Raw genomic sequence first — 12,716 nt, forward strand, 5'->3', positions numbered from 1 at the left:
CGCTCTGGTCAAATCTGAATCTACATGACACAAGGCGACAGGCCCCCTACTCTGCAGACCTATGCCATTTGGTAGCTGCTCATGGGAGGAAAAATCTCCAGAAAATTTCAAATTGAGAATTATAATAAATAATCAATAGTGGACAAAATATGTTTCAAATATTACAAGTTATATGTAATTTATATAGAATTATGACAAAGTATTTCTTCTAACCCGGCAATGACTTCTATGCATATATTTATAATCGAAGCCAAATAATAAATTAGGAGTTTGGGATTAACAAATACATACTACTATATGTAAAACAGACAAACAAGGTCCTACTGAATACGTATAGCATGGTGAACTACATTTAACATCTGATAATAACCTGTGATGGAAAAAGAAACTGAAAAAGAATTAACACACATATATAAAACTGGATCATTTTGCTGAACATCAGAAACTACTACCACACTGTAAATCAACTATAGTTCAATTTAAAAAATAAAATAAAATGAAGGCCAAACATATTTCCTAAACAAAAAATTAGTGGGAAAGATCTTGCTAGCTGCAAAAATGAAAAAAAAAAATCAACTGTAACGATTGCTTTAAAACCCAGGCCATTCTTTTCTGCATCTTAAACAGACTGTATGCAAAGTCTTCTCAGATGCCTGTAACATCTAGAAATCTAACTTAAAAAATAGTTCACAAACAGCAGAGAACTATCCCCGAACAAGATTCAAGTCACTGACAGCTTGAGAACAGACCTTCACTAATGTGAAAAGATAAAATTTAAAAAGTGAAAAAAAACCCAACATTTATTGTCCTATGCTGGTTTAAGAAGAGGACCTAATAGTCAGCTAATTATTAAAAAAATAAGATGCTTGTATAGCGTGGGTCACGATAAACTGTGGAAAATTCTGAAAGAGATAGGAATACCAGACCACCTGACACGCCTCTTTAGAAATCTGTATGCAGGTCCGGAAGCAATAGTTAGAACTGGACATGGAACAACAGACTGGTTCCAAATAGGAAAAGGAGTACATCAAGGCTATATATTGTCACCCTATTTATTTAACTTCTATGCAGAGTACATCATGAGAAACACTGGGCTGGAAGAAGTACAAGCTGGGATCAAGATTGCCAGGACAAATATCAATAACCTCAGATATGCAGATGACAACACCCTTATGGCAGAAAGTGAAGAGGAACTAAAGAGCCTCTTGATGAAAGTGAAAGAGGAGAGTGAAAAAGCTGGCTTAAAGTTCAACATTAGAAAACTAAGATCATGCCATCTGGTCCCATCACTTCATGGGAAATAGATGGGGAAACAGTGGAAACAGTGTCAGACTTTATTTTCTGGGGTCCCAAAATCACTGCAGATGGTGACTGCAGCCATGAAATTAAAAGATGCTTACTCCTTGGAAGAAAAGTTATGTCCAACCTAGATAGCATATTCAAAAGCAGAGACATTACTTTGCCAACAAAGGTCCGTCTAGTCAAGGCTATGGTTTTTCCTGTGGTCATGTATGGATGTGAGAGTAGGACTGTGAAAAGAGCTGAGCGCCGAAGAATTGATGCTTTTGAACTGTGGTGTTAGAGAAGACTCTTGAGAGTCCCTTGGTCTGCAAGAGGATCCAACCAGTCCATCCTAAAGGAGATCAGTCCTGGGTGTTCACTGGAAGGATTGATGCTGAAGCTGAAACTCCAATACTTTGGCCACTTCATGCAAAGAGTTGACTCATTGGAAAAGACCCTGATGCTGGGAGGGACTGGGGGCAGGAGAAGAAGGGGACAACAGAAGATGAGATGGCTGGATGGCATCACTGACTCAACGGACATGAGTTTGGGTAAACTCCGGGAGTTGGTGATGGACAAGGAGGCCTGGCGTGCTGTGATTCATGGGGTCGCAGAGTTGGACACGACTGAGCAACTGAACTGAACTGAACTGTATAGTAATTATCCTAATTCTATTTTCTTTTACTTGGTATATTTAATTTGCCTGTATTCACAAGAGAAAGATGAATGGATCATCTCAAAACAGTCCACTGATACTCAGTTCTGTAAGTGGAAATGAGACATAACAGCACCAAAATGCACAAAGACCAAGATCAAGCAAGGGCCATCGGCCACTGCTATAACAGGACACCTAATTTCAAGCAGACCAAATGTAGGGGAAATTTGAAAAAGAATAAATTAAGAAAATGGACTGAGGAGATAAGCAATATATAGCAGTTTCCTGACTTAAATAGTATCTGTTTAATAGGTCCATATAGTCAAAGCTATGGCTTTTCCAGGAATCATGTACAGATGTTAAGAGTTGGACCATAAAGAAGGCTGTGTGCCAAAGAATTGATGCTTTCAAACTGTGATGTTAGAGAAGACTCTTGAGAGTCCCCTGGACAGCAAGGAGATCAAACCAGTCATTCATAAAGGAAATCAATCCTGTATATTCATAGGGAGGACTGATGCTGAAGCTGAAGCTTCAATACTTTGGCCACTTGATGTGAAGAACTGACTCATTGGAAAAGACCCAGATGAGGAGAAAGATTGAGGTCAGTAGGACAAGGGGAGAACAAAGGATGAAATGGTTGGATGGCATCACCAACTCAATGGACATAAGCGTGAGCAAACTGTGGGAGATAGTGAAGGACAGGGAAGCCTGGCATGCTGCAGTCCATGGCGTCGCAAAGAGTGGGACATCACTTAGCAACTGAACAACAAATAGCTATTTGCCTAAGAATATGCTTCCCAGGTGACTCAGTGGTAAAGAACTGGCCTGCAAATGCAGGAGGCCACAGGAGATGGGTTTGATCACCGGATCAGGAAGATCCCCTGAAGGAGGAAATTGCAACCTGATTCAGTAATCTTACTTGGGCTTCCCAGGTGGCTCAGTAAAGAATCCACCTGCCAACGCAGGACACATAAGAGACGCAGGTTCAGTCCCTGGGTCAGGAAGATCCCCCGGAGGAGGACAGGGCAACCCACTCTAGTATTCTTACCAGGATAATCTGTGGACAGAGGAGCCTGGCACTGTCCGTTAGGGTTGCAAAGAGTCAGAAACAACTGAGTGACTGAGTATGGGCACAGGTATTAGACTGAGTGACTAAGAATATAGCTCATAAAGAATTCAAAACCCAAAGATAAACAAGTGCCAAGCACCAAGCGCTTCCAAAAAAGATAAAAGATAAACGCAAGAGCAGTATGAATACTGTTGCTCAGTTCAGTTCAGTTCAGTCGCTCAGTTGTGTCCGACTCTTTGCGACCCCATGAATCGCAGCACGCCAGGCCTCCCTGTTCATCACCAACTCCCGGAGTTCACTCAGACTCACGTCCATCGAGTCAGTGATGCCATCCAGCCATCTCATCCTCTGTCGTCCCCTTCTCCTCCTGCCCCCAATCCCTCCCAGCATCAAAGTCTTTTCTATGAGTCAACTCTTCGCATGAGGTGGCCAAAGTACTGGAGCTTCAGCTTTAGCATCATTCCTTCCAAAGAAATCCCAGGGTTGATTTCCTTCAGAACGGACTGGTTGGATCTCCTTGCAGTCCAAGAGACCATCAAGAGTCTTCTCCAACACCACAGTTCAAACGCATCAATTCTTCGGTGCTCAGCTTTCTTCACAGTCCAACTCTCACATCCATATATGACTATTGGAAAAACCATAGCCTTGACTAGACGGACCTTTGTTGGCAAAGTAATGTCTCTGCTTTTGAATATGCTATCTAGGTTGCTCATAACTTTTCTTCCAAGGAGTAAGCGTCTTTTAACTTCATGGCTGCAATCACCATCTGCAGTGATTTTGGAGCCCCCCAAAATAAAGTCTGACACTGTTTCCACTGTTTCCCCATCTATTTCCCATGAAGTGATGGGACCGGATGCCATGATCTTCGTTTTCTGAATGTTGAGCTTTAAGCCAACTTAAGGGTCAACTCAAGGTTTGTTCTTCACCAAAAATTCAAAGTTTCCCAATGGAATGTGAAAGAGTAACAAGGGAATAGAAACAACTGACAGAAACGAACTTGCGTGCTGTCCCCTGTGGGCACTGACAACTCTGAAATAAATGTGTGGTTTCTGTTTCAACCGACACATGTAAATAAGCTTAGGAAGTGATGTTTAGGAAATACCGAGGAGAATGTACTGACAGCAATGAATCTACCAACAGAAACGCAGAAATGAAGGTCTCCAAAGGCTCACTAAAAACTGCCTTGTAATAATAAGCTCTCAAGAGATGAGGAAGGGAGAAAAACAGAACCAAAATAATCCTGTTATTACAAAAAAAAAAAAAAAGTCAAAATTTGATTTGGCCAAAATACCTAAATAGACCATCCTAAAGGATCCCAGCATTTTGCCACACTGCACTCAGCAGTCCTGTGGCAGAATTCTTTCACAGACATGATTTGAAATCCAGCTTTGCAGCATGATCACCAGGGAGCTTCAGTGGTTTGTTTGACTGATGGTGCTCCCTGAGGAACTCTCAGGCAGATGGCCACGTGCTGACACAGTACAGGGTGTCTGGGGTACCCTGTGCAGTCCTAATGCCATCTTTCTTCTCTGTAATAACATTAGTTACATGACAGAAATTCGGCCAAGAGGAAAGAGCACATTTATCGCATTTTTGCCTGAAAAATACAATGGCAAATCTAAACTACCGACCTACAGAACTAAAATCCTTCTTGTCACGGACAACCCTAATCTTGTCCTTACAAGACGCTAAAGGAGAAAAGGGAGTTGAAGGAGCTATGACAGTTATTACAATACATTGTCTAAAAGACATGTTTGGAAGGACACCCAATGACGATTGGTTTCTTTATCATCCCCGGTGGCGCTAGTGGTAAAGAGCCCACGTATCAGTGCAGATAGATGTTAAGAGACTAAGGTTCAATTCCTGGGTCGGGAAAATCCCCTGAAGGAGGGCATGGTAACCCACTCCAGTATTCTTGCCTGGAGAATCCCATGGACAGAGAAGCCTGGTGGGCTATAGTCCATAATATCGTAAAGAGTCAGACACAACTGCAGTGACTTAACATGTGTGCACCATCAAGGCAGGCACAACATCATGTGCCTTATTCATCTCACCAGGCTATGATTCAGAGTTCTTAAAAGTCCTCTGAAACTAGTAAGATGTTACACTGATATATTTGTTCTCAGTTGTAATATAAGTGTATGAAAATTTCTACTTAAAAAAATTTTTAGTCCAGATATAGGGCTAAGTAGACATTGCTATATGATATTGGACTGAGAAACTAATGTAAGAGGAAATACAAAAAAGAAAAAAGAAAAAATTACCTTACCTTTCCTCAAAAAATTCAAAATAAAATTACCATGAAAGTGAAGGTGTTAGCCACTCAGTCAGCCCGACTTTTTGCAACCCCGTGGACTGTAGCCCACCAGGCTCCACCATCTATGGGATTCTCCAGGCAAGAATACTGGAGTGGGTTGCCATGCCCTCCTCCAAAATTATCATAGGATCCAGCAATTTCACTTCTGGGTGCAGATGCTGCTGCTGCTAAGTCACTTCAGTCGTGTCCAACTCTGTGCGACCCCATAGATGGCAGCCCAATAGGCTCCCCAGTCCCTGGGATTCTCCAGGTAAGAACACTGGAGTGGGCCATGTCCTTCTCCAATGCATGAAAGTGAAAAGTGAAAGTGAAGTCGCTCAGTCGTGTCCAACTCCCAGCGACCCCATGGACTGCAGCCCACCAGGCTCCTCCATCCATGGGATTTTCCAGGCAAGAGTACTGGAGTGGGGTGCCATTGCCTTCTCTGGGGTGCAGACTCTAAAGAACTGCAAAAAGGGACTTGAACAGATATTTGTATACCACCTTCACGGCAGCATTATTTACAATAACCAAAAGGTGGAAGCGACCTAAGCGATCATCTATGGAGGGATGGATAAACAATATGTGGTCTATACATAGAATGGAATAGTATTCAGACTTCAAAAGAAAGGAAATTTCTGACACATGCTAAGATCTTAAGGGAAAACCCAAACAAACTTTTTGGCCAACCCAATACAACAAGAATGAACAAGGAAGATACTGTGCTAAGTAAAATAAGCCAGTCACAAAAGAACAGGTATTGAGAGGTTCAGTTTATTTGAGGCACCTAGAATTGTCAAAATCAAAGCAACAAAAAGTAGAATGGTGCCTTGCCAGGAGTTGGGGGTGCAGGGGATGAGGGTGGGAATGATGAGGAAATGTTTAAAGGGTACAGGGTTTCAGCTTGGGAAGAAAATGTTCTCCAAGTGGATAACAGCGATGGCTGCCCAACAATGTGAATGTACTTACTGCCACTGAACTCTACAATTGAAAGTTGTTAAAAAGGTAAAAAAAAAAAAAAAAAAAAAAGACAAACTTACCTTACTTAATGGAGAGGGAGCACCAGATCTAAAAGGAAATCAAAGAGAATAAACACTAAATAAACCTGAATACATTTGTAGAAGCATTTAAGTCTGATGCTTGGTTAAGCATTAACCTGTTTATATATAGACTTTTTAGTAATACATAAACTATTTTCTAAAAACAATTTTTATCTGACATCTGCTTCTAATGTCTTCCATCCACTTAACTTCTAGTGCTAAAAATTCTTAAATTCAAAATCTTTTTTTTGTATCTCTAGCAACTCAGTTAACTACTGGAGTTGATCTGTATTGCCTACGTCCATCAAAAATAAACTGCTCAACTTGCAATTTTAAAAAATTTGCCCAAGAAGACCTGGGAAAAATAATGCTTTATAGATTTTTTCAAAACTATCTGGTTTAATATTTTTAAAAGTTAGAAAACCCATGAAGATTAAAGTACATTGTGATTCATTTAATCAAACTGTGATACATAAAAGGAACACTAGAATAAAAAGAAATCCCTACACGTGCCTGATATGTGTCTCAACTTTCATGTCCTAGAGCTTGTCTTTTTTTTCATGGCTGTAATGAAAACTATCTATGAGAAATGTTCTCGTTATCCTGTGAAAACTTGAGAGCTTGAAAAGAATGGTAACCTCAATCCTTGTTTCTAAGGGAATGAGGGAAAATCAGGATGAAATACATTTCTTTTTTCAGTTAGATTACTGGTGGCACTGATTATTGCCATCAGTAATAATATTGTCATTCCCAGCAAAATGCTTCAGAAACAACTGCCTAAACAGCTTAGATTTTACTACCCTGAATTGGCAGAAAATAAATTAGTAAGGAAGCATGATGAAGGGAAAAAAGAGATTTCAATAAGAAGACTATCATCAGGGTCTTAGAGGATAGTTTTCTATTTATTTTCAGAGATAACAGCACACATGGCAGGAATAAAGTAAAATTAGCAGAGATTTAGTAACTGGAGTTTGGTACAGTATCATGAATTTTTTGTTTTACTGGATATAGCAAAAGAAATTTAGCAATCTTAGATGCATTTGGAGAAGGCAATGGCACCTCACTCCAGTACTCTTGCCTGGAAAATCCCATGGATGGAGGAGCCTGGTGGGCTGCAGTCCATGGGGTCACTAAGAGTCTGACACGACTGAGCGACTTCACTTTCACTTTTCACTTTCACGCATTGGAGAAGGAAATGGCAACCCACTCCAGGGTTCTTGCCTGGAGAATCCCAGGGACAGGGGAGCCTGGTGGGCTGCTGTCTATGGGGTTGCACAGAGTCGGACACGACTGAAGCGACTTAGCAGCAGCAGCAGCAGCAGATGCATTTTAATAGCTCTTACGTTCAACTTCATCTGCAAACACATGCCTGCCATTTCCTGTTTGGTTTTTACTGAAAACGAATGTGAAATAAAGAGATGTCTTACAGAGATCTCTGTGATATAATGAAGATAGAAGCCTAAGGGTAATGCTTGATTAGGTTATGTTTAGTTTGGCTTGGCTGGTATCTTCAGTATAACATACGCTATGGAGAAAAGGATATATATATATCTATGCTGCTCATTAAGGGTCTACTGAAATAAATGGAATCACAGTATTCTCTGTATCTCAGAAACTTAGGAACCTACAAATCTAGAACTAAGGTTGAAAATTCCCTAATGAGTTTTTGGTTAATAATTTCTTCACTCCCATTTCGTCTCTTTAAATATGTGGAAAAGGAAAGGAGTTAGGTCTAAATAAAAATTCAAGAAAGTAATAGTCTTAACCCTGCAAAGCCAAAACAGAAACACAGAAGCCACCTGATATGGTCACTTTCTAACAATGGGTTAATTGAAATTAATATGTTTCTCTCTCAAGAGCTTTTAATGAATCAATTCTTAGTGGTACTGACAATGAGAAATATTAATGCAGAAAAGAGAACTGAGGAGGAATGAGAACTTTTTAAACTATAGGTCCAAACTAATATATAAAGGTTTCTGACATATTCTATGCTCTGTAGCAAAATAAAGATACAGTAAAAATAACAATTTCTCTACCTACTGTTAAAGAATATCATGCTCAAACCTAAGTACAAAATATCATCACTGGCACAAGAATCAGTCTGCCAAGCTCTTGCATGAATGCTATTACTAAATGACACTTGTAGTTACCCTGCGGATTAAGCAAAAATCTACTGTCTGTCTCCTCCAATCATTCCACTTACTGCACTGTATCTTATTTGCCTGTCTTCGCCACTAGATGCCAAATTTTTGGAAGGAAGCAATTCTATCTCATTGCTTTATATCAGATAAATATATTGCAGAATAAATTAGCCAAACATCTTAACAGTTATTTTCTTATGAAACTAAACTGTCAGGATGTACGATCTCTGTTTCCATGGACCAGATCCAGGTTTCGTCATGATTTCCTCAAAAAGGGAGAACCAGAGGTGTTCCCATTGGGGCCACTGCTTTAAGAAGCATCATTCATCACTGATTAAAGTCTGAGGGCTCTGAGGCTCAAAGAGGTAAATAACTTGCCCAAGCCTCATCATTCTTTAATGGTGGATTTCAGGCTCCGGTCCAAGTCTGTCTGTGCACGTTTCACATTCCAGCCTGTCCTGATGAAAAACACAGGGGAGCCCAGCACATTTGCTCCTCTCTTACATAATACACGGACTGCTTCTTTTAACCTGTTCCTTAGCTGGTTCCCTACCCTATCACTGGCTGTTAGCCCTTTATAAAAGAAAATGCTATAATCTTTAGATATAAAATATGACATTATTTAAAGCCTGGTACTCATTTCAGTACTTATTTCAATTACTTGGGCTAGAGAAATTTAGTACACAGTGAATCATGTTGGGGAAAAATAAGACATGAATGTAATTTAAGACAAGAATGAATGACCTATAGTAATGTACTCTAACTCTTGTAAAACATTACAAACAAACCATGGATTTTTATGACAAACACAGAAAATGCCAAGATTTGCTACCAATGTGTTAATGGTAAGCCATCAAAAAAAGAAATTTTATTTCTTATTCATAACACTAATCCCTATACAGTTTTGGTCATAAATGCTAGTCAGAAAGATAGACAAAATGCATACGAGAAAAACCTGTCTCTTCCAAATAATTTTAATTATACTAATCTTGAGGTTTCTTGCACCCTCAATGGCTAGTAAATCCACATAGAAAACAAAATCAAGTTCTCTCTTTAGTTCTGTGGAATTACAGAAACAGTTAATGTAAAAATGCATATCACACAGTATTGCAGAAAATTTTAAAAATGAGTTGTCAGTGGATATAAGGCACTAAATAGAAAAGACCTACATATTTTTAGCAGACATTTGAAAATGCTTCTTTTAAAGTATCTACTTAGAATAATTTTATACTGCTTCTAGAAGACAAAGAAAACCTCTTTAATTAATTTTCTCTGTAACATTGTCTTTTGGCAGTTCTGCCATGAGCCACAGGTAAATCTTTTGTTTACTAAACAAGTGAAGAAGTCTTTGATTTCTAAAATCTCAGAGGAATATCTGTACAGCCACCTAAGAGAGTCTGTTAGTCTTGATTTAACACCAAAATAAAGTAAAACCATTTATGCCAGTCACCTTGAGAGACGAATTTCAAAAGTATAATGTTAAAAACACAGATATATAAAATGGACAGAAATCAGTTTTAAATGTTTTAAATACCAAATGTGGAATCTTAAGTGTTTTTTGCATTTTTAGTAATAACCAAATGCAAAAAAGTCACTCAGTACAGTACTCACCCTTCACTTAAGTTCCCAGGTAAGCACAAACATACAAAGAAATAAACAGTTAACTACTATAGTTCATTTATTTTAAAAATAGGGAATAAGCAAAGACAAGTTCAGAGGTGGTCTTAGCCAATTCAGAAAAGAAATCTGACAAGCATTAAATGATTTTAAAGGAGAGAGGAAAATTATGCTCAGTCAAAGGTAATTCAAAACAAAAGACCATTAAGTTTTTATTTTACTACTCTAAATGTCCATAGCTAAATAGCCCAAAAATAGTTTGTAGCAGCCACAAGGGGGCAGCTTGAGATCTGAAGTTAGGCTGATGAAATTCACTCTGGGAGATGGCTTTTCACATGAATGCTGCCCTGGCAGATTTAAGCAGGGAAAAGGGTAGACCTGTGCAGGGTGTGAGGACACCTGAAGGGGGAAGACAGCAGATAAGCCAGCTTATCCGCCTTGCACTCATGCACATCCTGCATTGCCCGGGGAGAGGCTCTCACTCCGGGATGTGCATATTTCCTCATCTAGATGGATCCACCAGCCAGAGGAGCAGGGACTCTGCCCAGGCTTCCTGTGTCCTTTGGTTTAAATCCTAGGTAACTCATCTGGCTTCCTAGACACCCTAATATGGTGTGGGGGAAGGGGCTGCAATCACTGGAAGTGGCCACCTTCTTTTGTGACTTACTACTCTCATGCCTTTTTAGTTGACATCAAACTACCCGCACAAGTACAATCACCCTTGGCCAACAGTGAAGTGGGGACAGATCTGGGACAACCCTGACAGAGCCCCTCAGAGGTCCTGCCGGTCGTCACTCCAAACAGCTCTGCCATCACTGCCTAAGAGTCCCACGTCATTGTTTATTATTGAAAATTTAAGACATGCAATAATTTTTATACTAACTTGTAACAGATGACAAATAACCCTTAGCTAATGAAACAACAAGCAAAAAAGTGACTTTGAGACACAACAATCTCGATTCTAGGAGAATGCCCAGAGAGAAACAAGCAGAAAGGAGATGCATTTTAATAGCTGTATCACAGGTAAAATCCATGGTCAGCCGACAGCCCTGCAATGAGCAGTTCATGGGTTGTCTCTGCCAATTTCTGCTGTCAATCTAAACAGAATCAACATACAGCTGGGAACACCAACAAAAACAGATTTCAAACTGGCTCTGTAGAGAGCTACATTAAGTTTTTAGATGAAGATAACGAAGTACAAAATAGTCTCTGACCTTAGGAAACAGAAAATCCATTTAAACCACATATGAGGGTGGGGGCGGGGGGAGGAGAAGGGAAGTCATAACACAGTGCAGTGCATGATTAAGGAAGGCTTCATGAGATGGCCCTCCTGGGACGTATAAGATGCCCACACACAGAGACAAGGAGAGATAGGCATCCAAGATTAGCAGAATTACAGTCTAAGCAAGGCGCTAAAACTGAAAAGGATCAGGTCTTGTGAACAGACAAGTATGACCCCGGCTGGAGAGAATAAAAATGGAACCTGGACATTTTTGGCATGTGATTGGGAAAAATGTATATAAATCTAAGTGTCCAAATACAAAGGTTGAAAATATACTAAAAGTGTACTTCTCGCTGCTCGATTGCTACTCTGTCTAGAAAAAGATCTCTGAGTCAAGAGTCAGCAGCACGCCACGCTGAAGGGTCCACGTGGGGAGAGTCTAGAGTGCAGAAAGCGATGCCAGAGGGCTTTGCTTTTTCCACATTGGGGCTGGCAACATAACAGTGTTCAAAGGCTGCTTGGGAAATCGGGCTCACTCTTACTTGCGCCCATTGACGACAGCCTCAACTTTTTCTGAGGACTGTGAATCCCTTCTGAGGGCAAATAAATAAGTCAGCAAGTTCAGCCAACAGAGGTAAAACCTACTAACCTGCTGCATTAGCCCACAGATAGATCACCTATGTATGGGGTCATGCTATCACAAGTTAATGGGAAGGGTGGGGGGTTTTGAGGGAACTGAGAATTACAATAAAGCATACCATGAAACTGCAGTTCCATGATAAATCTCATTGTATAAAGAACAACTCTAGTATTTTTCTTATTCAGAATATACAACTAATGCGTACTTGTTTCCAGGTTTCTTTCCTTCTAATGTATTTAGATGCTGTTCAAGGGTCTCCATAAGACTGCTGGGAGCCTACAATAAGAAAGTACAAAATAAATGTCTGTACTGCTTTCTTTCCAAATAAACACACTGGAACATCACTGTAACTTTGTATAGTGGAGGTCAGTGTACCCCAATACATATGGGAGATAATTTCATTTCAGGTGCTTTTGGTACTTAAGTATTTAAATTTCACATAATCTCAAACAGGCCCATCTTACATATACATAACTTCACTGCATAACAAATAGTGTTACAGTGTGGTTTCAGTGTATAAATTGCATTGGATAGACTTTCTTTAAAGATATTATTTAAATGTAGTAAACAATTAAATCAAATTCACAATGTATTTCCATAAGAACACAGTGAAAAAGTAATGATATTTACATCCAAATCAAAAATATAAGTGCCCAAATACAAACGTACAGAAATATGAAAATACAGTAAAATCTCACTTATCCACACTTGACTGAAATAGTAGAGAAAGTCATTACTTCACTAAAAAAGGGAGA

The 12,716-nt window shown here is 39.6% G+C and overlaps 1 protein-coding gene across 7 annotated transcripts in view; it reads right to left on the reverse strand.

Annotated features, from left to right (window-relative positions):
• The window catches only part of SNAP91 (synaptosome associated protein 91), a 170,285-nt gene that overhangs the window by 70,242 nt on the left and 87,327 nt on the right, over positions 1 to 12,716 (reverse strand). For 6 of the 7 annotated variants that reach the window (XM_018052935.1, XM_018052934.1, XM_018052938.1 and 3 more), the window contains exons 10-12: positions 12,167 to 12,237; positions 10,094 to 10,099; positions 6,342 to 6,369 (exon numbers count right to left, since the gene is read on the reverse strand). In XM_018052935.1, the coding sequence (XP_017908424.1) occupies positions 6,342 to 6,369; positions 10,094 to 10,099; positions 12,167 to 12,237 (105 nt within the window). The remainder of the gene's footprint in view (positions 1 to 6,341; positions 6,370 to 10,093; positions 10,100 to 12,166; positions 12,238 to 12,716) is intronic. The other variant, XM_018052936.1, reaches the window with a different exon arrangement.

Source organism: Capra hircus, chromosome 9 (assembly GCF_001704415.2).
Source record: "Capra hircus breed San Clemente chromosome 9, ASM170441v1, whole genome shotgun sequence".
Classification (NCBI taxonomy): domain Eukaryota; kingdom Metazoa; phylum Chordata; class Mammalia; order Artiodactyla; family Bovidae; genus Capra; species Capra hircus.